The sequence below is a fragment of the Trichechus manatus genome, unplaced genomic scaffold (genome assembly GCF_000243295.1).
Source record: "Trichechus manatus latirostris isolate Lorelei unplaced genomic scaffold, TriManLat1.0 scaffold00118, whole genome shotgun sequence".
Classification (NCBI taxonomy): Eukaryota; Metazoa; Chordata; class Mammalia; order Sirenia; family Trichechidae; genus Trichechus; species Trichechus manatus.
Window position 1 is genome coordinate 2776520 of NW_004444054.1, and position 26967 is coordinate 2803486.

At 38.7% G+C, this 26967-nt stretch overlaps 1 protein-coding gene across 2 annotated transcripts in view; it reads right to left on the reverse strand.

Moving 5' to 3' along the window:
* Nucleotides 1–26967, reverse strand: part of KATNAL1 (katanin catalytic subunit A1 like 1) — a 78618-nt gene that overhangs the window by 45673 nt on the left and 5978 nt on the right. For both annotated transcript variants that reach the window (XM_004384155.3, XM_023738509.1), the window contains exon 3: nt 13149–13317. In XM_004384155.3, the coding sequence (XP_004384212.1) occupies nt 13149–13317 (169 nt within the window). The remainder of the gene's footprint in view (nt 1–13148; nt 13318–26967) is intronic.

Sequence of the window (26967 nt, forward strand, 5' to 3'; positions counted from 1 at the left end):
AGATTTGAAATGCCAACCTCTTGGTCAGCAGCTGAATGCTTAACCACGGCACCACCAGGGCTCCAAAATGCAAAATAGTGCCTATTAATTTCAGTGTCATGCTCTGCGCCGCAGTGTAAATATAAAATATATTTAAGTTGAAAAGAATGAATCCACAGCATTCTGCATACTTACCCATACGTTTGTTCTTGCAACAACATTTATGGAGCACTTGCTATGTGCCAGGCACTATGATAGGCACTGGGGATAGAGGAATGAATCAAATAGACAGAAATCACTGCTCTCATGAGGCATATATTCAAGTTAGGAGGGACAAACAATAGATAAGTAAGTAAAACATACAGTAAATCAAACATTAGGGATGGAACAGCAAGTGCAAATGCCTCAAAATGGGAGTGTGCTTGGCATGTGCCAGGGAACAACAAGGACATCAATAAAGTGAGAAAGGAATGAGATGAGGGAAAGAAAACTAGCAGACGAGGTCCAAGAGGTAATGGCGGCCAGATCATGTAGGGCCTTGTACACCATTCAAAGGACTTTAGCTTTTACTCTAAGATGGGAAGCCACTAGAAGGTTTTGAGCAGAGGAGAGAAATAATCTGACCTATGTTTAATAGGAATATTCTGTGTTGCAAACAGAATCTCTGGATGGTTAACATGCTTGGCTGCTAACAGAGAGGTTGGAGGTATGAGTCTAACCGGAGGTGCCTTGGAAGAAAGGCCTGGTGATCTACTTCCAAAAAATCAGCCACTGAAAACCCTGTGGAGCACAGTTGTGCTCTGACACACATGGGGTCGCATGAGGCACAATCAACCAGTGGTTTTGGTTAGCAACAGACCAGGGGTGGGGAAGGGCAGAAGCAGGGGGAACAGTTAGTAGGCTCTTGTAACAATGTAAGCAAGAGATGAAAGCTGCCTGGATCAGGGTGGTTCTGGAGGTGGTGAGAAATAGCCAGATTCCACATTAAATTCTGAAAATTGAGCCATTAGGATTTGAGGATGGATGTAAAGCAAAAGGAAAAGTAAGAAATCGTCCTAAGTTTTTGGCTGTACATCTGAAAAGATGAAGCGGATGTCTACTGAGATGGAGAAGGCTAGAGGAGGAGCAGGTTTAGAGAATACAAGCAGAAGTCTGTTTTTGACAACAAAGTCTGAAACGTCTATTAGACATCCGTGTGGAGAAGTACCAAAGACACTGAGTGCAGGGGAGCAGACTGGAACAGAGATATAAACATGGAAGCTGTTGCAAAAGCTGTGAGTTAAGAGGAGATCACTAAGCGCATGAGTGAAGACAGAGAAGACAAGAGGTCTGAGGACTGCTCAGAGGTTGGGCAGATAAGACAAAACGAGTAAAAACACCTGAGAAGGTATAAAGAGAAAGGCCATAAGAGCACTATATCCTGGGAGCCAAGTGAGAATGTGTTTCAAGGGAGGGTAGAAACCAAATATGTCCAATGCTGTGAAGAGAGAAACAACCACTGTGTTTATCAATGAGGAGCTCCCTGATGGTTGGAGGAATGGTGAGGTTAAGGCCTGATTTGGAGCCCTGGTTGCGCAGTGGTTAAGAGCTTGGCTGCTAACCAAAAGGTCGGCAGTTCAAATCCATCGGCCGCTCCCTGGAAACCCTACAGGGCAGTTCTACCCTGTCCTGTAGGGTCGCTATGAGTCGAAATCGACTCGATGGCAATGGGTTTTTAGGGGGGGTTCAAGAGAGAATGGGAGGAAAGGAACTGAAAACAGTGAGTACAGATGACTACCTCAAGACTTCTTGTTTGCAAAGAAGACCAAGAAAATGGAGCTGGAGGGGAACATACATCATTTAAAATTTTCTCTCATGTTCTTTCTTACACTGTCTATAATATAAAGAATGGTAAGGATGAGTAGTAGATTCTGAGAAAGGAGAAGAAAAAAATTTAAATACGGCTACTAAGACTCCAAATTTAATCTTCCTGTATAAGAAAAATGGTATTTAAACAGAGTTCATGAACTCCTATTATGATAGCTATGAAAGTGGAAAGTTTAGCATTATTCATTCAGGAGATACATATAAATATGTTCTAAAATCAAGAAGCTAAAGAATATTCATTGGATGAGGTTAAAATACAATAAAACTGTCCAGTCTAAGAAAGACAGTTTTACAAGCCTACTAAAGAAGAGGTTAAAATAAATGGACACGCATCTAAGAGTTCATCCCTCTCAAAGATTAAGCTGACACTTGCACAAGAAAAAAAATCAACAGTGGGTAAAAACCGGATACAAAAACTTCCACAAACTGCTGAGCAATTTGAAATCACAAACTCAGTCAAACACTTATTTAGATATAGAAACTGCTATAATCTAACACAATCATGTAAAAAAACAACAACTATAAATTGGCTGTCATCAGAGAAATAATTTGTGGAGTGATTTAGAATCCAAAGGACAAAACAAAATATTTCTTAAACAACTCATTGATACAGAAATGGCCAAATAAACATATTGAAGGGTTTTCAACTTCATAAATTATCAGATTAATACACAATACACAGTAAATATGCTGGTAAAAATCATATTAGGATACAATTATACCCACTAGAAGATTAACATTAAAAAGACTGACAATATCAAGTGTTCGTGAGGATGTGGAACAACTGGAACTCTCATACTCTGCAGATAGGAGAAAATAGATTGGTAAAACCACTATGGAAAGCTATTTGGTGTTATCTACTACAGTTTAGCTATCAGTGATAGTATAATATCCATAAGCCTACAAGGAAGACCAGTTAATACAACTACTATTCAAATTTATGCAATAACCACTAATGCCAAAGATGAAGAAATTGAAGATTTTTACCAACTTCTGCAGTCTGAAATTGATCAAACATGCAATCAAGATGCATTGATAACTACTGGTGATTGGAACGTGAAAGTTAGAAACAAAGAAGAAGGATCAGTAGTTAGGAAATATGGCCTTGGTGATAGAAACGATGTTGGAGACCACGTGATAGAATTTTGCAAGACCAACTACTTCTTCATCGCATTACCTTTTTTCAACAACATAAACAGTGACTATATACGTGGACCTTGCCAGATAGAATACACAGCAATCAAATCAACTACATCTGTGGAAACAGATGATGGAGAAACTCAACATCATCAGTCAGAATGAGGCCAGGGGCCGACTGCAGAACAGATCATCAATTGCTCATATGCAAGTTCAAGCTGAAGCTGAAGAACGTTAAAACAAATCCACAAGAGCCAAAGTACGACCTTGAGTATATCCCACCTGAATATAAAGACCATCTCAAGAACAGATTTGACACAATGAACACTAATAACTGAAGAGCAAACAAGTTGTGGGATGACATCAAGGACATTAACGTGAAGAAGGCAAGAGGTCATTAAAAAGACAGGAAAGAAAGACAAGACCAAAATGGATGTCAAAAGAGACACTGAAACTTGCTCTTGCACATAGCTAAAGACAAAGGAAGACACAATGAAGTAAGAGAGCTGAACAGAAGATTCAAAGCACAGGTTGAAAAGACAAAGTAAAGTATTATAACGAAATGCGCAAAGACCTAGAGTTAGAAAACCAAAAGGGAAGAACATGCTTAGCATTTCTCAAGTTGAAAGAACTGAAGAAAAAATTCAAGCCTTGAGTTACAATACTGAAAGATTCTATGGGCAAAACAGAGCCCTGGTGGTGTAGTGGTTAAGAGCTTGACTGCTAACCAAAAGGTCAGCGGTTCAAATCCACCAGCTGCTCCTTGGAAACCCTATAGGGCAGCTCTACTCAGTCTTATAGGTTGCAGTGAGTTGGACTCAACTTGACAGCACATAACAACATGGGCAAAATACTGAACGATGCAGGAAGCATCAAAAGAAGATAGAAGGAATACACAGAGTCACTGTACCGAAAAGAATTGGTCCAGGAAATTAATGGAATGCCAATTGAGATGTTTCAACAAATGGATGCAGTGCTGGAAGTCTATTGTATCTGCATGGTGGAGACACTATTGATAAGCTACTACTGATCTCATCTCAACCTGAGTTCACTGACACAGTGTTGGTACCTTGACATATGCCATACTGGAAGTATTTACACCATAGAAATTTAAAAAATGCTACAAGTCAGAGCTTGATGTATTGTTTTGTTGACTGTCTAACACATCATTTCTGCAGTTTTTACATTGTAAATAGTACAAAAATATCTTAGGAAATACCTTAGAAAAATACTTCCATTTATCTGGTATTTGAAAACTACCATGTAATTCATCAAAGAAGTTGCTCAATTTATTGATGAACCAGCAAATTTCCAATGTATGTTTTTGTTGTTTCATGTTCATCTTACTTATTAATGAAAACAAAAATAAGAACCAACATTCATCAGCACTACATTCATCCATCAGTTGCAACCACAGGTTGGCTACAGATACAAGAGTGTAGTAACAATCAGCAAAAGCTTTCTGTGAGAGTCCATTAGCTCTATGAAGTTTACCACAGTGCACTATATTATTATTTGTAAATTGTGTGCTACATATCCTTTATATCAGTAAAATTCATAATAAATGTTTGTATGTATCTGTATAACCAGTTCTTTGAAAATGTGTATGTGTGTGTGTGTGTGACTATATACATTAAGAATTTACTAGCCTATCACTGGTTCTATGATCATCATTCATCAAATTGTACCCTTATAATTTGTACATTTTTCTGCAATAAAACCTCTTTTGAAAAAATTATGGTTCCTTTGTATAATCACCAATCAACAGAGCTTGAAAAGATACTTCAATCTAGTTTCCAACAACTCCCCATAGCAGACATCCCTAGACTTAGTCACCTAGCAGAAGGGAAGTATTCATATATGGCCATTTGCTACAGCATTCAATGAAACTAAGTCTTTTAAGTTTAATAATTTTAAAAATACTTTCTATAAACATAATTTACCCTACTTTAATCTGAATTGTATTTAAAGGATATACTTCTTCAATTATGGGTCATAATTGAAATATGCCTCGTTCCACTAAGTTAATCAACAATAAAGTCTTCATTTTAAAAATATACGGGAATGAAGAGTTTTATGAATTAAACTTACTTTTGGTTTTAACACAATCGCATTTTCCCACCTAATATTTAATTTTTAGACTGTTCTTTTTAAATAAAAAAGTATTTATTATTTCTATATCTATTTCTATACTGACTCTAAGTTTAAATAGCAAAATAATAATAAACAAAATTTTCCAAAGTGCACTCTAAACCAAATCAAAAAACCAAACCCGTTGCTGTCGAGTTGATTCTGACTCATAACGACATTCAAATAAGACTGCCAAATACAGCTGCAAAGGTTAGTTTATTTATCTGACTTCCTCTCACCAATGAGACAATAATCAACTCCAGGGCAGGAGCCACATTTTATTAACGTTTGAATTTCTACCACCGAGAAGTATGACTGGCACAAAGTATACACTTAATAAAAGTGTGTTAAATAAATGGGGTCTGAACTGGCTTTATGAATGACCCTGTGGATCTCAGTGGGAGGTAGGGGAGGTAAGGCCTGAACATCTACATAAAGTGATTTGTTACTTACTGAAAAACAGCACTTTAAGCACCTGAAGCCTATTAGCAATAAAAAAAAAAAAAAGATGTAATAACTTTCAGAAACTGAACTGGTACTCTTACAGGAAAGAGGCATTCATGATACATTAAAACAAGATAATAAGCATTTTCAAATAAGAGTCTGCACAGCATAAAGAACAGAAGTCCTGGTGGAGCAGTGATTAAGAGCGTGGCTGCTAACTAAAAGGCTGGCAGTTCGAATCCACCAGCCACTCCTTGGAAACCCTAGGGGGCAGTTCTACTCTGTCCTATAGGGTTGCTATGAGATGGAATCGATTCCACAGCAACGGGTTGGTTTTATAGCATAAAGATTAAAACCAAAAGTTTTAGAGTTAAGGTTCAAATCCTAGCTCCATCACTTACTTTGGTGCCTCAATCTCTTCATATGTAAAACTGTAAAAATGCAGGACTGTGTTCCCATGGGTGAGCAGGGATTATGTAAAACAATATATGCAAAAAGCTTCAAAAAGGGCCTGGTATAGGGAAAGTGTGCTCAATGAGGAGTAACATCTGCTGCTACTGCTATTATTATTAATTGTTTCATCATACAGTGATCCACTCTAAACTAACAATCCAAAGATATTTGGGACCTTGAGCAAGGTACGTAACTTCTCTTGCCCTCGTTTTTTTTTTTTTTCTCTAAAGTTAAGTGGCTGGAGCACAGAAGTGGCTTTTAAAATTTTGACATGACACAAAGCAATAAATACATTTTGGATCATGACCTAGTATACATAAACATATATACATGTATCTATCTATATGTTTATACAACAAAGTTTTAATATATTTATATTTAACTTTTTTTTCCTCAGAATAATACTATCCTAACTATGGGCAACGCACTCTGAGTTTTCTAGTCTATTCTACTTCATTTTTTTTTAAGCTGTTTGCAACACTCAAAACTGATTTAAAAAAACAACCCCACTGGGGACAATATTTCTGAGGACCCTTCCAGTACTCAAATTAGCTTCCTCAAACTCCATCACAGCCTTCAGTGAGTTTTAGGGATTCTATGAGTCGGAATCAACTTGACAGAAAGGACTTTGGTTTTTTAGGTTTTTAGTACTCTAATGAATACCCGAATGCTACAATCATCAGAGCTGAGCCAAGTACACCTTTCAAATTCTAATGAAGTTTCCATGAGTTTTTTTGTTTAACTGTAGTCCTTTTTGCTTCCACAGTGACTCAGAGAACGTATCTTTTATTTTCAAATAACTGTATATTTTTTTAATAAAGGGCTTACTTTTCAATGACATTCTAAGTATTTTACATGTCAATGAAAGAATAAGTAAGATTTTAGAAAATTATTTGGAAACTTTTTGAATGCAAGGTAATTTATAATCTCCAGAAAAATCTGACATTGAACAAACACTGCCTGAATGTTTTGTTCTTTATTGAAGAATCATATTTAAAAATCAGCATTTATTTAATTGCTCTGGGACCCTATTTTCAGATCTAATGCAGACTCCTAATCCAGTTCAGCAGGCATACTACATAATATGAAATATCCTAAAATAAACAAAACAAGATCTATGACTGCAAAACTGAAGCAATCCCAGGCTCCGTGTGTTACTCTATGACCTTGGGAAAGGTACTTTAGCTCTTTATGCCTCAGTTTCTTCATCTGTAAAATGGGGATAATAAGACTACCTACTTCATGGGATTGTTTCATGAACTACTGACTAAATCACTTTGAACGGTGCCTAGCAAAGAAGCATCTAATAAACCATAATGAAAGTTCTTTTCTTATGTTATGTGCAATAAAGGTAAAGAATGAAAGTTTCTCTGTTTCGAAAGTTTACCGAAAAGTTACTAGCAGAATAAGAGTTGGAATTCAGTCCCCACTTAACTCTAAAATGCAAACAAAGAAAGGTTAGCTGCACAGAAATGAAGAGCAGAGAAAAAAGCATAGATGATACTTCAGATATAGTTTTTTAATTATCCATTTATGCGGCTTTTGATAATGGGGGAGAATCAGTTCAATTCGATCAGTAGGAAAAAATCCTACTGATTTGCACTCCTCCCTAATTCCAAAAAGGATCTGAAGTAGAATCACTATTTTATGCCACAGCTGCTGCTGTTGCAGGCTGTCAAGTCAGCTCTGCCTCATGGCAATCTTATGGATAATGAAATGTTGTATGGCCATGATCACTGATGTTTGAGTCCATTGTTTTGGCTATGGGTCAATCCATCTCATTGAGTGTTTCTCTCATGTTTGCTGACCCTTTTCTTTACTAACCCGAGGTCCTTTTCTAGTGATTGGTCTGTCCTGATGTGTCCAAAACAAGCAAGCCTAAGTCTTGCCACCCTTGCTTCTAAAGAACATTCTGGTTTTATTTCTTCTAAGACTGATTTGTTCATTCTTCTAGCATTCCACGGTGTCATGGATTGAATTAGGTCCCCCCAAAAATGTGTGTATTGATTTGGCTGGGCCATGATTCCCAGTATTGTGTGGTTGCCCTCCGTTTTGTGATTGTAATTTTATGTTAAAGAGGATTAGGGTGGGATTGTAATGCCCTTACTAAAGGCACATTCCTGATCCAATGTAAACAGAGTTACCCTGGGGTGTGCCCTGCACCACCTTTTATCTTACAAGAGATAAAAGAAAGAAGCGAGCAGAGAGATATGAGGACCTCATACCACCAAGAAAACAGAGCCGGGAACAGTGCACGTCCTTTGGACCTGAGGTTCCTGCGCTGAGATGCTCCCAGACCAACGGAAGACTGATGAGAAGGACCTTCCTCCAGAGCCAACAGAGAGAGAAAGCCTTTCCCTGGAGCTGGTGCCCTGTATTCAGACTTCTAGCCTACTAGACTGCGAGAAAATAAACTTCTCTTTGTTAAAGCCATCCACTTGTGGTATTTCTGTTATAGCAGCACTAGATGACTAAGACACACGGTATATTCAACATTCTTCACCAACATCACAATTCAAATGCATGAATTCCCTTTCTGTCCTCCCTTTTCACTGCCCAGCTTTCATATGATATGAGGTGACTGACAAGACCATGGATTGGGTCAGGAGCACTTTAATCCACAAACTGACACCTTTGCTTTTTAAAATTTTAAAGAGGTCTTACGCAGATTTGCCAAAAGCAACACATCGTTTGATTTCTTGACTGCTGCTTCCATGGGCATTGACTGTCGGTTGATCCAAGTAGAATCAAATCATTAACAACTCCAATTTCTTCTCCATTTATCATAACATCGTTTGCTGGTCCAGCTGCAAGGAGTTTCGTTTTCTTCACGTTCAGGTGCTGTAGTCTTTGACCTTTATCAGTAAGCACTTCAATTCATCTTCATTTTCATTTCTGTAAGCAAGGTTATGTCATCTGCATATCACAGGTTGTTAATGAGCCTTCCTCCAATCCTGATGCCGGTTCTTCCTCATGTCATCTGGCTTCTCAGGATTATTCGGCATACAGATTAAATAAGTAAGGTGAAAGAATATAACCCTACCACATACCTTTTCCAGTTCTGAATCACATAGCATCCTTTGTTCTGTTCAAACAACTGCTTCTCAATCCACGTACAGGTTCCGCATGAGCACAGATAAGTGTTCAGAATTCCCATTCTTTGCAAGGTTATCCATAATTTGTTATGATCCACACACTTGAATGCCTTCACACAGTCGATAAAACACAAGTAAATGTCATTCTGGTATTCTCTGCTTTCAGCCAAGATCTAGCTGACATCAGCAATGATATCCCTCGCTCCATGTCCTCTTCTGAATTCAGCCTGAACTTCTGGTAGTTCCCTGTTAATGTATGGCTGCAACTGTTTTTCAATTATCGTCAGCAAAATTTTACTAGCATGTGATATTAATGATATTGTTTGAGAAATTCCGTTGGATCATCTTTCTTTGAAATGGGCACTGTCTTAGTCATCTAGTGCTGCTGTAACAGAAATACCACAAGTAGATGGCTTTAACAAAAAGTTTATTTCTCAGAATCTAGGAGGCTAGAAGTCCAAATTCAGAGCGTCAGCTCCAGCAGAAGGCTTTCTCTGTCAGCTCTGGCGGAAGGTCCTTGTCATCAATCTTCCTTTGGTCTGGGAGCTTCTCCACCCAGGAAACCTGGGCCCAAAGGACACACTCTGCTCCCTGTGCTGCTTTCTTGGTGGTATGAGGTCCCCTTGTCTCTCTGCTTGCTTCTCTTTTTTATATCTCCAAAGAGACTAGCTCAAGACACAATCCAATCCTGTAGGTTGGTCCTACCTCATCAACATAACTGCCGCCGATCCCACCTCATTAACATCACAGAGGTAGGATCCATAACACATAGGAAAATCACATCAGATGACAAAATGGTGGACAATCACACAATGCTGGGAATCATGGTCCAGCCAAACTGATACACATATTTTTCAGGGATACAATTTAACCCATGACAGGCATGAATATGGATCTCTTCCAGTCCGTTGGCCAGGTAGCTGTCTTCCAAATTTTTTGACATAGACTAGTAAGTGCTTCTAGCATTGCATCTATTTGTTGAAGCATCTCAATTGGTATTCTGTCAACTCGTGGAACCTTGTTTTTTGCCAATGTCTTCAGTACAGCTTGAACGTCTTCCTGCAGTACCAGTAGTTCTTAATCATAAGCTATCCTGAAATGACTGAATGTTGATCAATTCTCTTTGGTACAGTGACTGTGAATTTCTTTCATCTTCTTTTGATGTTTCCTGTGTCATTCAATTACTTGCCCATAGAATCCTTCAGTATTGCAGCTTGAGGCTTGAATTTTCTCTTCAGTTCTTTCAGCTTGAGAAATGCCGATTGTGTTCTTCCCTTTTGGTTTTTTATCTCCAGGTCTTTGCACATTTCATTATAATACTTCACCTTGTCTTCTTGAGATGTCCTTGAAATCTTATGTTCAGCTCTTTTACTTCGTTTCTTTTGTTCATTTTAGCTACCTTGCACTTAAAAGAAAGTTTCAGAGTCTCACCTGAAACCCATTTTAGTATTTTCCTTACTTCCTGTCTTTTTAGCTACCTTTCACTTTCTTCACGTATGATTCCTTGATGTCTTCCCATAACTCTTCTGGTCTTCAATCGTTAATGTTCAGTGTGTCCAATCTATTCTTGAGATGGTCTCTAAATTCAGATGGGATGTATTCAAGGTTGTATCTTAGATTTCATGGACTTGGTTTGATTTTCTTCAGCTTCAACCTGAACTTGCACACGAGCAGCTGATGGTCTGTTCCACAGCTGGCCTCTGGCTTTGTCTCAGCTGATCCATCATCTCTTTCCACAGATGTAGTCAATTTGATTCCTATGTAAACCACACAGCAAGGTCACTGTTTGTAGTCGTCCACTGCGTTGTTGGGAAAAAAAAGTATTTCCGATGACTAAGTTGTTGGTCTTGCAGAATTTTATAAATATGATCTCCAGCATCGTTTCTGTCACCACAGCCATATTTTCTAACTACTGATCCTTCTTCTTTGTTTCCAATTTTCACATTCCAGTCACCAGTAATTATCAATGCATCTTGATGGCAAGTTCAATCAATTTCAGACTACTGTAGGTGGTAAAAATCTTTAATTTCTTCATCTTTGGAAATTGTGGTTGGTGTTTAAATTGTTGTATTAACTGGTCTTCCTTGCAGGTGTATGGATATTAACCTATCACTGATCATGTTGTACTCTGGGATAGATCTTGAAGTATTCTCTTTAAGGATTAATGCAACCCTGTTTCTCTTCAATTTGTTGTTCCCAGAATAGTAGACCACATAATTGCTGGATTCAAAGTGGCCAGTATCAGTTCATTTGGGCTCACTAATGCCTAGAATATTGATCCTCAAGAGCTACATTTCATTTTGACAACTTCCAATTATCTTTGATTCAGACATTGTACATTCCACATTCTGACAACTAATGGATGCATGCAGCTGTTAATTTTCATTTTGAGACATGCCACATCAGCAAATGAAAGTCCCAAAGACTTTACTCCATTAGTGTCATTAAGGTCAACTTTCCTGTGAGGAGGCTGCTCTTCTCCAGTTATATTTTGAGTGCCTTCCAATCTGAAGGGCTCATCTTCCAGTAATACATTGGACAATGTTCTGTTGCTATCCATACGGTTTTCAATGGCTAATTTTCAGAAGTAGATCACCAGGCCTCTCTTTCTAGTCTGTCTTAGTCTGGAAGATCCACTGAAACCTGTCCACCATGGGTGACCCTGCTGGTATTTATAATACTGGGTGGCATAGTTTCCAGCATAATACCAACATCCAAGCCACCGGGGTACAACAATTAGTACATTAACTTATTTTCCTAATTAGGGATTCAGAATCAGTTATCTTCATGCCATGATACTTATAATGAAGCTATAACTTAACAAATGGTTATCCTTTACAATTTTATACTATATCTGAATATTTCTACTACTTGTAATTTCAAGTGGTAAATAAGGACACTAAACAGACCAGCTTCCTAGACCTTGGGGATATTTAGAATTGATAAGATAAAACTGGTTATTTCCTAATTCATTTTCAGCGTCCCAGTGAGGCAGTGGCATAGTGGTTAAGTGATACAGCTGCTAACCAAAAGATCAGCAGTTTGAATCCACGAGCCACTCCTTGGAAACCCTACGGGGCAGTTCTACTCTGTCCTCTAGGGTCACTGGGAGTCAGAATCAACTCGATGGCAATGGTTTTTTTTTTTTTGGTTTTAGTGAGGCAGAGAGGTAGAATACATCTTTGAACGTATCTCATGAATAGAAATACTCGGGAAATTTAAATAGGTTATATCTTCATTATACGTATCACGGCAGGAAGGTGATGACAGATCGTGAATCCCAACTACACAAAATAAAACTTCTCTGCAGCAATTTAGTAGCATCATCATTCCTTTATGACATCACAATGGAAATGGCAAACACTATCGCTAAAAACTTATCTTTCTCTTATTACTAAAATTAAGGCTAAGACATGTATCATGTCATTCTGGCTAGCTCCTTACTCTGTAAGATTATCTCCAACCCATTTTCCTAAACTCCAGTTTAAGGGCAGTAGAAAATTATCACTCAACACTACTGTCTATTCAACGTTCAATTTCCCAGATAAGTAAAAGTGCACAATGAACCCTGGTCAAGGGAAATTTTCTCAAAAAGGAAAAAAAAAAAAAAACTTGTTCTACTCTAAAATCTACAAATAAACCAAGGATATTTTTTTTTTTATTTTTAACAGCAGTAAATCATATCTATCGACTTATTCTGTGAATATATACATCTATTTCCTTGTCTTTCTCCTACAATTATTTTTTCATTTGTTGTTCATTTTAATACAGAATACTTGCTAAAATATTTTTTCCAAAGTTTTCTGACTTCTTATTAAATATTGCTACAAAGAATCTATTTTACTAAAGATTGTGTGTGTGTGTGTGCATTTTTTAATATACTTCTGAGATTATCTGCATTGCAGCATGGCCTTCAAAATGAAAAGACCTATTTTTTCTACTCTTCATGTCAAAACCAGGGTACACTGAAAAGCCAACAAAAATCATAATGCCCACCAAAAGACATAGGTTTCAAGTGAATGAGTTACAAAGAAATAGTCTTGCCTTGTCATCTCTCCCTCGGGCTCTATAATCCTTGTCCTTACTCGCAGAGGGCTTTTCACTCCTGGATGTAGGATGTGCTCGGCCTACAGGTCCCCGGGCTCCTACTCCAGGCATTTCTTTCCTCAGAGGTCTTACTTCTCGACTGAGACGCCTTATCTGGGGTGGAGCTCTGACAAAAGAAAAATTAATATGAATAAAAATTAATCAAAGGCAAAGATACTTCAATACTACCTTATTCAATAAAGATATTAAATCAAGAAGCTCAAAATCTCATTTTTTCTCCCTTTTGATAATTTACAGCCACAACCACTAGGTCAACTTTTATAAGTTCTTTTCTTTAAAATATACCAATTGATAAGACAGTACACAATACTGGGGAAGCCAGCACAGCTTGACCAAAGCAAGGTCATGGAAGCTTCATATAACACATCCAAACTCCCTGAGGGACTGAATTACTGGGCTGAGGGCTGGGGACCATGGTTTCGGGAGACATCTAGCTCAAACGGCATAACATAGTTTATAAAGAAAATGTTCTACATCCTACTTTGGTGAGTAGCGTCTGGGGTCTCAAAGGCTTGTGAGCAGCCATCTAAGATACTCCATTGGTCCCACTCTGTCTGGAGCACAGGAGAATGAAGAAAACCAAAAACACAAGGGGAAGATTAGTCCAAAAGACTAATGGAACACAACTACTACAGCCTCTACCAGACTGAGTCCGGCACAACTAGATGGTGCCTGGCTACCACAACCAACTGCTCTGACAGAGATCATAATAGAGGGTCTCAGACACAGCTGGAGATAAATGCAGAACAAAATTCTAACTCACAAAAAAAAAAAAGACCAGACTCACAGGTCTGACAGAGACTGGAGAAACCCTGAGAGTATGGCCCACAGACACCCTTTTAACTCAGTATGGAAGTCACTCCTGAGGTTCACGCTTCAGCCAAAGATTAGACAGGCCCATAAAACAAACAATAATACACATACCTCAACCATGTATATGAGACTCAATGGGCACACCAGCCCAGAGGCAAGGACAAGAAGACAGGAGGGGACAGGAAAGCTGGTAATGGGGAACCCAACGTCAAGAAGGGGAGAGTGCTAACATGTCATGGGGTTGGCAACCAACGTCATAAAACAGTATGTGTATTAACTGTTTAACAAGAAACTAATTTTGCTCTGTAAACCTTAATCTAAAGTACAATAAGAAAAAATAAAATATACCAATAGATACAATTATTAAGTACATGTAAATGGCCTATGTAGCACCAATTTTGTCAAATGTTGCTACTAATTACCAATAGAGGGCAATACAGACCATCCCTATCTAACAATCTTAGTAATGCAATGGAAAATCAATTACTTTATTCACCACTGTCCTAAACTAAGAAAAAGTAACTTTAAAAAAAAAGTATGCAAAGCTGAAAGTACAGGAATTCAAAATACGTCTATCTGCAATTTATCAATTTATTTTTTACATCCAAAATTTTTCTCTGATTCTGTATTAGAGACAGGGCTTTGAATCAGTTTGAACCGGTTCAGTCAGGTCAATGAAGCAAAACTAGAACAGGTCGGAATTTTTAAAACTTGGGTGATTTAGTACCATAACCAGAATGGGAAAAATCACGAGTTGAAGCTCTAGATGGGAGACTCGGAAGAGGCGTGGTGAGCCCTTTCGGGAGCCTGATGTGTGAGATTGGATTGCAGGACTGTGGAGAGTGACACACATTTAAAGGGGCACAGTCGGCCCCTGTGATCATTAAGGTTGTGTGTCAACTTGGCTAGGCTATGATTCCCATGGTTGTCCACCATTTTGTCATCTGTTGTGATTATCCTATGTGTTGTCAATCCTAACCTCCTCTGTGATGTTAATGAGGCAGGGTTAGAGGCAAGTCAATCTCTTTTGAGATGTAAGAGAGAGAGAAGGGAGCAGAGAGGAGAGGGACTTCATAGCATGAAGAAAGAAGTGCTGGGAACGGAGTGCGTCCTTTGGACCCAGGCTCCCTGTGCTGAGAAGCTCCTAGACCAGAGAAAGATTGATGATAAGGACCTTCCCCCAGAACCGGTAGAAAGAGAAAGCCTTCCCCTGGAGCTAGAGCCCTGAATTTGGACTTCTAGCCTCCTAGACTGTGAGAGAATAAATTTCTTTTTGTTAAAGCCGTCCATCTGTGGTATTTCTATTATAGCAGCACTAGATACGATCCACCTGTGGTATTTCTACTATAGCAGCACTAGAGATAACTAAGACAGCTGCCATCTTTGAGCAAGGCACCACTGTTTCTGACTCTACTCAAAATTCTATGGGCAAGAGAGTTGGTTGCTATGCAATGCATATGCTCCCCTTGTTTTCTAAGAGGCAGATTAGGTTTCTAGCAAGGGTTAGACTTGTAATTTTTTCCAGTTATGGTTCCTGATCACCGAAATTTTAAAAATTCAGGTCTGTTACAGTTTCACTTCCTCAGCCATGACTGAACCGGGAAGAACCGGTTCGAAGTCCTAGTTAAAAATTCCAATATTTCATTCATCAAAGTATAAATAGCAATGCTTAACCATGAAATTTTCTCATATATACAAAGTCATTTATGTGTAAAAATATTATTCATGTTTTGAGGATGTCAAAAATCACACGCTCATTCAAATTTTACAGGTCCACAAATCTGAATTAAGAATACACACACACACACACATATATACAGTAAAACCTGCAAAAGCTGGAACCCGTGGAAGGTGGAAACCTGTCACAGAAGGAAAGCTCAAATATTTTCTACTAACAGAGTAGCGATAGAAAAGTGGTGAGACTGTACCCCGTCAAAGGCGGAAAACTTGCAAGACCCAGAAAAACACAGCAGTCCCATTGAGTTCTGGCTCTCACAGGTTTCATTCAACATATACAGGTAGTCCCCAACTTAGTACATATTCAAGTTATGATGAACTGCACTTATGATCGTCTGGTTTTTTTTGGACATCTTATTGTTAGTAATATGTACTACATACAGTGTTGCAGCGTGTAATGTGTTGATGTTATCATTCTCATAGCAACTCTCAAAGACAAAGATTGGATTTATAAAGATACTAATAATAAAAGGCAATAATAATGAACACTAAAAAAAAAAAAAAAAGAGGTATTCAACTTACATCAGAACTGACTTACAACAGAGTCATAAGAACAGAGCCCCGTTGTTAAGTTGGAGACTACCTGTGTATAAATAAACGCAACCAAGCACACAAAGAGGCATATTTTGTTTCATGTAATGTAAAACACATCTCCTTTAAGCAGTGAAGTTTAGAGGTTTCTCAGCACAGTATTTTTCTCTTTTTGTGGATTAGAGGAATACTCTATCACTTTGTCTAATCTTAGTTCTTCTTCCTTGAACTGTCTCTGCCTCTTTGCCTACCTTTTCTCTCTCTACAGCTGTGCCTTCATTGTAGCCCTTCAGATCCCATACATGTATTCTTTATTCATCCATATACTATATCAATTATTATCCCTTTTCCAGCCTCATGCTTTTAATTTACCTAGGCTCATCATGGAATCTCTCTTCCTCATATCACAAAAGCTGACACATGTATGTAACTCAATTAATCCAGCAAGACATGAGAAGCCAGGAAGACTGTAAACTTCGGGCAAAAAAAGTAAAAAGTTGTTAACATGGTGCAAATACATGTTCAGATTGCTGGAAATGGGCCCCTACATGAAATTGCTAAGGATAAGACAGGCTGGTGAAAACCATGTGCCTATCTATGAGGTCACCATACACTGACATCTCAATCTTTGGAGTTCAGTCCAATTAAACAATTATTTACTGAACACCCATTAGGAGTTAGGTACACAGTATGACTGTGGCAGGCCCTAGGAAGACATGAAATGAATAAGCAATCTTGTGAACGAAACCCACAGGAAAGCAACTAGAAAATGGTACATAGTAAGCAGACTAAAAAGTATTTTGAAATTTAAAGGTATTGGTTCTAGTGCACTATTAGTCTTTTAAGAATTCTGTCAATAAAACAAAACAAAAATATGATGAGACTGGTAAAGAATTAAAGGAGCTCTCATGGTACAGCGGTTAAAGTGATCGACTGCTAACCAAAAGGTCGGCAGTTCAAAACCAACGTGGCTCCTCGGGAGAAAGATGTGGCAATGTGCTTCCATAGAGATTTACAGCCCAGGCAACTCTATGGGGTCGCTATGAGTCGGAATCGATTCGACAGCAGTGGGTAGGGTAAAGAATAAAAAACTAAAACCGTTACATCGCTCTACCTGCAGTATTTTAACGCGACTGCTAACTTTTTTACTTAGATTTTTGTTTTGGTGAAAATGTGGAAAGTAGTAGAGCAGAACTTTTAATGTATTTTCTAAATATAACACACACGGCACACTTACGAAATTAACGCACAGGGGGCGAGGCTGCATGGTTGGCAGAAAATGTATAACACGCATGTTATTTGCATAAAAATGTAACATATGTATTTGTGTACATATACATGTCTTTCCTGTATCAGATCCATAGCTATGGCCAAAGATAATAAAATGAGACCAGCAATCTCGTCCACACGTAACACATGTCAAGTTTTGTAAGCAGCTGTGCCTGTTATTTAAATAGTCTGTCACTGTTTATGGTCCTGCTTTTTAAGACTCACAGGCAGCCAGAGCCCTTGCAGAACAACCAGCCCATTCCTTACAGCTGCACGGCAGGCTGCTGGCAGCCTCATTGCTCAGGGGCGCATTTCAGTGAATCCTGGAGGCGTTTCTTCTGTCTGCTCAGCTTGTGCTTTTCCCTACCCCAGCTTGCACTTTAACAGTTGCTTAGCAAGCCTGCTGTAGTCCATTTTGCACACACATCCAGCTCAGCAGAGCCGTGTTGTGGGAAGAATTATTCCAAAGCTCACAGAGGCTGTGTTCCAAGTGTTTGCTGATGATGACCTTGTCTTGCCACTCAATATTCAGACGGGCTCACAAATCCTATGAGGGAAACTTCTCAGAAGCCAGATGCGTCGTTTGTGGCAAGTCCCACGTCTCAAAGGGGGTGTGCCCGTGCCTTGTAAGTCTTCAGTTCCATCTCACTGCAGTTTGATAGTACATTTGTAGCAGACACTGTCAACTTCCCAGAGGACATCTTTAATTCTGTTCTGAACTTCTTTGTCCATGAGCGCATCACTGCACAATGTCATGCTTCAATTTAAGGACTCAGTGACAGCTTTCTGTGTAAAAAAAAAATAAGTCTCAAGGCTTCTTTTGCTGGTCTCTCCTTAAAAACAGACTTTAGCAGGGTGTATGATAGCACACAGCACCATCAACCTCTGCCCCAACAGTCAAATACAGACTGACACTGTACCGTTGTTGTTGTTTTTGTTGTTCGGTGCCGGAGAGTCAGTCCCGACTAATAGTGACCCTATAGGACAGAGTAGAACTGCCCCATAGTGTTTCCAAGGAACAGCTGGTGGATTTGAACTACTGACCTTTTTGGTTAGCAGCTGAGCTCTCAACCACTATGCCACCAGGGCTCCGACACTGTACTACCTTACGGCATTTCAACTATAGGAAATAACAGGCTAGATCCACAGGTAAAACACAAGAATGTCTACACTGTAGTCAGTACTCCTATTTAAGGGAATTTCCCCATAGGGATGGGAAGAATTATACCTTATTCTATCACTTGCAAATAAATCTGATTTCCTCCCAATCCGATATTTCTTCTTTTTAAACTATATTAAATATTAAAGATCTCTTTAAAGTGTTGAAAAGCAAAGACGTCACCTTGAAGACTAAGGCACGCCTGACCCAAGCCATGATATTTTCAATCACATCATATGCATGTGAAAGCTGGACAATGAATAAGAAAGACTGAAGAAGAATTGACGCCTTGGAGCTGTGGTGTTGGCAGAAGAATATGCAATATACCATGGCCTGCCAAAGAATGAACAAATGTGTCTTGGAAGAAGTACAATTACAATGCTCCTTAGAAGCAAGGATGGTGAGACTATGCCTTAAATACTTTGGATGTGCTGTCAGGAGGAATCAGTCCCTGGAGAAGGACATCATGCTTGGTAGAGAGTCAGTGAAAAAGAGGAAGACCCTTGACGAGATGGATTGACACAGTGGCTGCAGCAATGGGCTCAAGCATAACAACAATTGTGAGCATGGCACAGGACCAGGCAGTGTTTCATTCTGTAGTACCCAGGGTCGCTGTGAGTCGGAACCGACTCAACGGCAGCTAACAAGAAGTCGGTTCCAACTCACAGCTACTGTATACACAACCGAACGAAACACTGCTCAGTCCTATGCCATCCTCACAGTCGTTGCTGTTTGAGCCCATTGTTGCAGCCACTGTGTCAATCCATCTCGTTGAGGGTCTTCCTCTTTTTCACTGACCCTCTACTTTACCAAGCATGATGTCCTTCTCCAGGAACTGATCCCTCCTGATAACATGTCCATAATTCAAAGGTATCAATTCTTCTTCTGTCTTCCTTATTCATTATTCACTATTTGAATAACTATCAGTATGACATGTAAATGTTTTCATCAGCACTGTATGCGACAGAAAACATCTGTAAACAACCCAATGTCCTTTATCAGAATAAAACCCACTGCTGTCAAGTTGATTCCAACTCATAGTGACCATGTAGGACACAGTAGAACGGCCCCGTAGGATTTCCTAGGCTGTAATCTTTATGGAAGCAGACTGCCACATCTTTCTCCTATGGAACGGCTGGTGGGTTCGAACCACCAACCTTTCGGCTAGCAGCTAAGCGCTTAACCACTGCGCCACTAGCGCTACTATTATCAAAAACACAAATTATGATCTATTCACATAATGGAATACTATACAAAAGTGAACACGAATTACAACTATCTGCACTAACACTGATGAACTTCAGGTCCATAGTGTTGACTGAAAAAGGAAGTTCAAAGACTACATACAATATAATTTCAAGTGGAAGTCAACAGGATGTTGTTTGGGGATATAAACATAATAGAAAAAGTATAAAGAAAAATATGAATGGCAAATCCCAAATTCAGGACAATGTTCATCCCTGAAGGGGAAGGAAGTTTCATATAAATGGGATCTTATAGTACATACTCTTCTGTATCTGATTTCCTTCCACAAGACCTGTGAAATTCATCCATGTTACTGCATGTAGCATTAGTTTTTTTTTTTCATTGTTATGTGGTATTCTATTGCATAAATATATTGCTGTTATTAGCTGTCATCGAATCAGCCCCCAACTGACGGCGGAGAAAAAAGTCCACCAATAGTAGGATATATTACAATTTATATACAGTTCATTCCCGACTTAAAACAGGACTCTGTTCTGATGACTCCGTTGTAAATTGGTTCTGACGTAAATCAAATACTTTTTTTTTTTTTAGTTTTCAATATTATTGCCTTTTATTATCAGTATCTTTATAAATCCGATCTTTATTTGTCTTTAGGGGTTGGAAACATTACACAGAAACTTACTGATTTTAATACATACATAAAAAATACACAAATCATAAACATTTATTCCAGTGATGAAGAGTTCGACGATGTCAGCATTTTGTCAGTTTCGGGAGTAACTCCACTTGAGAAAGATTATCCCTGGGAATGGGGATGGCGTTTCTAGTCAGAAAATTAGTGAGGGTTGTCTGTATGCTCCTTTTCTTTTTTTTTTTCTTCATATATTTCATGGTAACATCTCAGTGCTTCTTGAATTTGCCTACCGACTTTAGCAAAGTGATCAGCGTTTGGGTCCACGTTTTCAAGCAACTGAAGCCCCTGATTTAGTTTAGAAAAAACTTCAAATAATCCTTTGACTGTAAAATTTTTTTGACCATTTCTCCTTTCTCTTCCCCATTGTTTCTTTCTTCTTCAAAACTTCTTTCCTCTGCTATACAGCACTGTTTTGAACAGTAAATCATAACATTGAACAACACTGTATGTAGTACATATTACTAATGATAAGATGTCCAAAAAAAAAAAAAAGATGACGGTTGTAAATGCAGTTAGTCATAACTCAAACAAGTTGTAAGTCAGGGGCTACCAATATTACAATTTATTCTACTACTGATGGACGTCTCTTTTTTTTTTTTCCCCCCAGTTTGAGGCTATTATTAAAGCTGCTGTGAATATAAGAATTATGTTCATGGTAGACATAAGCATTCATTTCTTTGGGGTACATAGTGGAATTGCTCATACAGTATATGTAAGATTAGCTTGAGTAGATACAGTCAGTTTTCCAAAGAGGTGATTCCTTTTCACTCCCTCACCAACAATGGATGAGAATTCAGTTATTCTATTCCAGACATTGTGGTGGGGATGTAGTGGCATCTCATTGTGGCTTTAATTTGACTTTCCTGAATGTCTACAGACGTTGAGTACCTTTTCATACGCTTACTGGCCATGTGGATATCTTCTTTTGTGGAATGTCTGTTCCAGTCTTTTGTTGCTGTCGAGTCAATTCTGACTCATGGCGACCGCACGTGTATCAGAGTAACACTCTACTCCCAAGAGTTTTCAGTGGATGATTTTCCAGAAGTAGATCACCAGGACCTCCTTCCGAGGTGCCTCTGGGTGAACTCGAACCTCCAAGCTTTCAGTTAGCAGCCAAGCAGAGTAACTGTTGACACCATTCTGGGACACCTTTCCATTTACTTAGATCTCTCTTAATTTCTTTCAGCAGTGTTTTATTGTTCTCCGTGTAAAGGTCTTCCACTTTCTTGGTTACATTTATTCCTTGGTATTTCATTCGTTTAGATGCTATTGCAAAAGGAATGGTTTCCTTAATTCCTTATCAGATGGTTTGTTGCGGCTGTAGAGAAACACAACTGATTTCTCTGTGCTGATACTGTACCCTGTACGCTGCAATTTTGCTGAATTTATTAGCTCTGCTGTTGTTGCTGGTGGCGTTCAAGTCGATCCTGACTCATGGCCTCATGTGTTACAGAGCAGAACTGCTCCATGGGGTTTTCTTGGCTGTAATCTTAATGGAAGCAGACTGCCAAGCCTATCTTGCACAGTACCGCTGGGTAGGTTTGAATTGCCGATCTTTAGGTGAGCAGTCGAGCACAAACCGCACTACCTAGGGATCTCTTATTAGCTCTAGCAGTCTTCTTAGGGATTCTTTGGGATTTTCTATATATAATATCATGTTATCTGCAAACAGAGAGTTTTACTACTTTGTTTTCCATCTGGATGCTTTTTGTTTCCTTTTTCTTTCCTAACTGCTCTGGCTAGGGCTTCGAATATAATGGTGAATAGCAATGGTGAAAGCTGGCATCCCTGTCTTGTTGCTGATATTAGGGAAAAATGTTCAGTCTTTCCCCAATGAGTATGATGTTAGCTGTGGGTTTTTCATTAATGCCCTTTATCATGCTGAGGAATTTCCCTTCTAGTCCTTCTTTTTAACAATGGATTCTGAGATAAGATACCAAAAGGAAGAGCAACAAGAGAAAAAACAGATAAACTGGACTTCATCAAAATTAAAAATTTTTGAGCATTAAAGGACATCATCAAGAAAGTGAAAAGACAATCTACAGAATGGGAAAAAATATTTAGAAACCATATATCAGAGATGGGTTTAATATCCAGCATATATATATGTGGTGGATTAATTACTTTTGCGTGTAGCCTTTCTAGCCATGGTCTTGTTTAACTCCCACCCAGGTGACTGTGTGATAGGGTAATTGTGGCCTACCAAGGGGATTGGTCAATTTTGCCTTAAAAGAGAGCCAATTCCAGAGCAAAGAGGAGAGCCCACCACCACCAAAGAAGGAGATACCCACAGCAGACACCTGGAGGAAACAGCACAGTGGGCCTCCTGGCCCATGGTGCAAGAAAGCCGAGTACCTTTGGGCAGAGACTGACGGCCAGGGAGAAGTCTATGCCTGAACCACAAATTTGGGACTTGCCAGCCTCCACAACCACGTGAGCCATTTCCTATATATGGTTCGTGAGTTTTGTGAGATGTTGCAGGAAATTAGGGAACCCAAAGACAGGAGGGAGAGTACTGAGGCGAGAGGGAGTAGCTGGTGTTAGAGATGATGGAGTGGTACAACAGCTTGGAAAAGTTAACATTTGGGACATCTTTAACCTCCGCCTCACAAGAACCAGCTTTGTGCTGATCCTTATAAAAGAAATTATTTGTCTAATATAGAACTCTTAAAACTCAACAACAAGAAAACAAATGATCCAATTTAAAAATGGACAAAGAACATAAACAGACATTTCTCCAAAGAAGATATATAAATGGCCAATAAACACATGAAAGGATGCTCAAGGTCATTAGTCAGTAAAGAAATGCAATTCAAAGTCACAATGAGATACCACTTCACACCCACTAGGATGGCTATTATAAAAAAAAGGAAAATAACAAGGGTAGGCGAGGCTGCAGAGAGATCGAAGCACTAGCACATTGCTGGTAGCAATGTAATATGGTGCAGCCACTGTGCAAAACAATTTGGTGGTTCTTCAAAAAGTTAAACATACAATTACCATTATGACCCAGCAATTCCACTCCTAGGTACATACCCAAAAGAACTGAAAGCAGTAACTTGAACAGACTCTTATATGCCAATATTCATTGCAGCACTGTTCACAATAGTCCAAAGGAGGAAACAACCCAACTACCCATCAACAAGTGAATGGATAAACAAAATGTGGTATATACACACAATGGGATATTATTCAGCCATGAAGAGCAATGAAGTCCTGATACAAGCCACCACATGGATGAACCTTGAAAACATTATGCTAAGTGAAATAAACTAGACACAAAAGGGCAAATAGCATATGATCTCACTCATATAAAATATCTGGATTAGGCAAATCCATCAAAACAAAAGATGAGTGGTTGCCAGAGATTGGGGAAAGGAAAATGGGGAGTTAAGAAAAAAAGAAGTATGTATTATTAAATGCCACTCTGGTTATCTCTAAATCCTGAACTACCTAAAACTATCTGTGGAGCACTGTTATTAGAGTCATAATGTAGAAATGTTTTATTAAATTGTTTTGCAACTGTCTGAAAAAAAGAACTGAAAGCAGCTAGAACAGTCTGGGTTTTGCATGGAAAAAACAAGTTTCTCTATCTGGGCCTATGTTCTGTGTTTGCCGGGTGAGGCAAAAGTCTCTTCTGAGAACAGTAAACAAGGGCATGCCCTCACATGATTTAGGATTCAAGCTTATACTACGTTAAGCGAAGACATCTACCTAAAAAGTGGTTCCCAGCAGGTGACAACCCTAGGGCACCCGGCTGAAGCAAACTCAGACTCTTCTCAGGAGTGACACCCTCTCTGAATAAGCCATACATACGAATGACTGATTAAAACCTTGCTGAAGAGAGTGTCAATTTTAACACAAACAAAAGTCATCACAACTGCAAGATAAGACTCCCAATAACTTCTGATAATAGAACTATCAGAGACTATAAACGTTTAACATGACAAAAAGCATAAGAATTTGAAACAAAAGTACAAGTCTTAAATAGTATAAATAAAAACAAATTCACACTTAGATAATTCTTAGTGAAACTGCTCAACACCACAGACAAAAATAATTAGACTGACAATATAAGCCAGAAGACAAAATAACACTATTACTAACATCATCTTCAAAGCATAGAGAAGATGGAATGGGCACAAATACGGATCTCTTCCAGTCAGTTGGCCAGGTAGCTGTCTTCCAAATTTCTTGGCATAAACGAGTGAGCACTTCCAGCGCTGCATCCACTTGTTGAAACATCTCAGTTGGTATTCTGTCAATTCCCAGAGCCTTGTTTTTCACCAGTGCCTTCAATGCAGCTTGGACTGCTTCCATCATACCATCAGTTCTTGATCATATGCTACCTCTTGAAATGGCTGAACATCGGCCAATTCTTTTTGGTACAGTGACTCTGTGTATTCTTTCCATCTTCTTTTCACGCTTCCTACATCATTCAATATCACTGTTTAGTCTCTACTATTGGACCAAAACTGCTCACAAGGTGACAAATGATCTTCATGTTGCTAAAAATCCAATCCAGCTCTCAATCCTCATCTTATCTGACCTATGGGCAGCATTTGATAAAGTTACTTAGCTCTTTAAACCTCAGTGTCTTCTTCTAAAATACAGAGATGATAATACCGCATTTTTACACAAATAACGCATGTTATACTTTTTTGCCAACCATGCAACCCTCTCACACGTATTTTTCTAGGCATGCTATGTACATTATATTTGTGGGCACATTATTTGTGTAGGCACACTATTTGAGAAAAAATATGGTAATGGTACCTATTTTAGAGGGAGGTTGTAAAGATTAAATAAGAAATAAACCACATAACAAGTTTATTAGCACAGTACCTGGTTCACAGTTAAGAACTTAATAAACATCATTATTATTGTGGTTAATCAGCACTTCTACTCATTTTCTACCCATAGTCTAAAACTACAGCCCAACCCATACTCCAGAAACAGCAATTTGGGAGATGTGACTCTAGAATGTTAAGAAAATGAGTATAATCTCAGCCTGCCAATTGTGTTAGGAAAATAATCTATTCTACATGTAAAGAATGACTTTAAAATTTCTTTGTTGGGATTGGTTAATGATTCCTAAATATCTACCACTAATCCTAACCTCTCTCAAACTCTGGTTCTCATTTCCAATTCCTGCTCATATAACTTTATCTAGAAATTTAGTTATCTACTCCCAATTTTTCTCCTATTCCCTATATCTAATATTAACACTAAATCCAGTCCATTCTACTTCAGTAATAGGTCTTATACCCATTTACTCACCATACGCTCCACAAGGGCAGGGGCCATGTCTGTTTCTGCACCCCACTGTACCCCCAGAGCCTAGCACAGTACCTGGCATATAACAGGTGCCAGTATCCTAACTCAAGCTTTCAGGAATGCTTGGATTGCTGTCTCTTACCAGTTTCTTGAGGCCAAGGTCTGTGAGTTTTTTTAATTTTACCTTTATACCTGCCACAGAGCCAAAACTGATGCCTAGATTAACGACATAGTGCTTTTCTTCCTAAGACTTCAAAGCAATTTTACAAAGCAATCTCATTATGATATTCATTTTAAAGAGAAGAAAATGAGGCATGGGGAAGTACTTGGAGGACCACCTAGTTAGGAGTGGAACTGATACAAATATTTGCTTTCCTGCTTTACAATCCCAGCAAAATAACTGAGCCAGAGCCGGGGTGAAACATCTGCACAGATGACACAATTTACCTGATGGTTGATAGTTTATTCTCTGTCAGTACTTGACTTTGGCCTGGATTTATCAAAAAAAAAAACAAAAAAACAAAAAAACAAAAAAACGAAAACCTCCGTTGCCGTCGAGTCAATTCTGACTCATAGCGACCCTACAGGACAGAGTAAAACTGCCCCATAGGGTTTCCAAGGAGGGCCTGGTGGATTCAAACTGCTGACCTTTTTGTCAGAAGATGAACTCTTTAACCACTATGCCACCAGCGTTTCCTTATCAAAAGAAGCTTTTATTAATTGATCTTTTTCACTGCAAATTGAGGGTTAAAACGCTACTAGTTACTTAACCTATTTTGGTACCCAAAGAAACATAACACCAAGTCAAAAAGAATTTTCTCAAGCTGAAATTCTAGAAAATAGCACTAATTTTATAAAATTAATCTTCTTGCTTATATGACAACAAAAAGACATTATGTTGTTTCCCTTGGTTCCCACTGGAATAACATTAGAAGGTCTACCAGAGTGCTAGTCTCCCTATACAGAAGAAGCTCAATGATTACTTCAGGCTCGTGTAGCCTACTCTTACCACCCCCTCCAAAAAAAAGATGCAACTGAAAAAGACCTAACACATTTATCTTTTAAGTTGA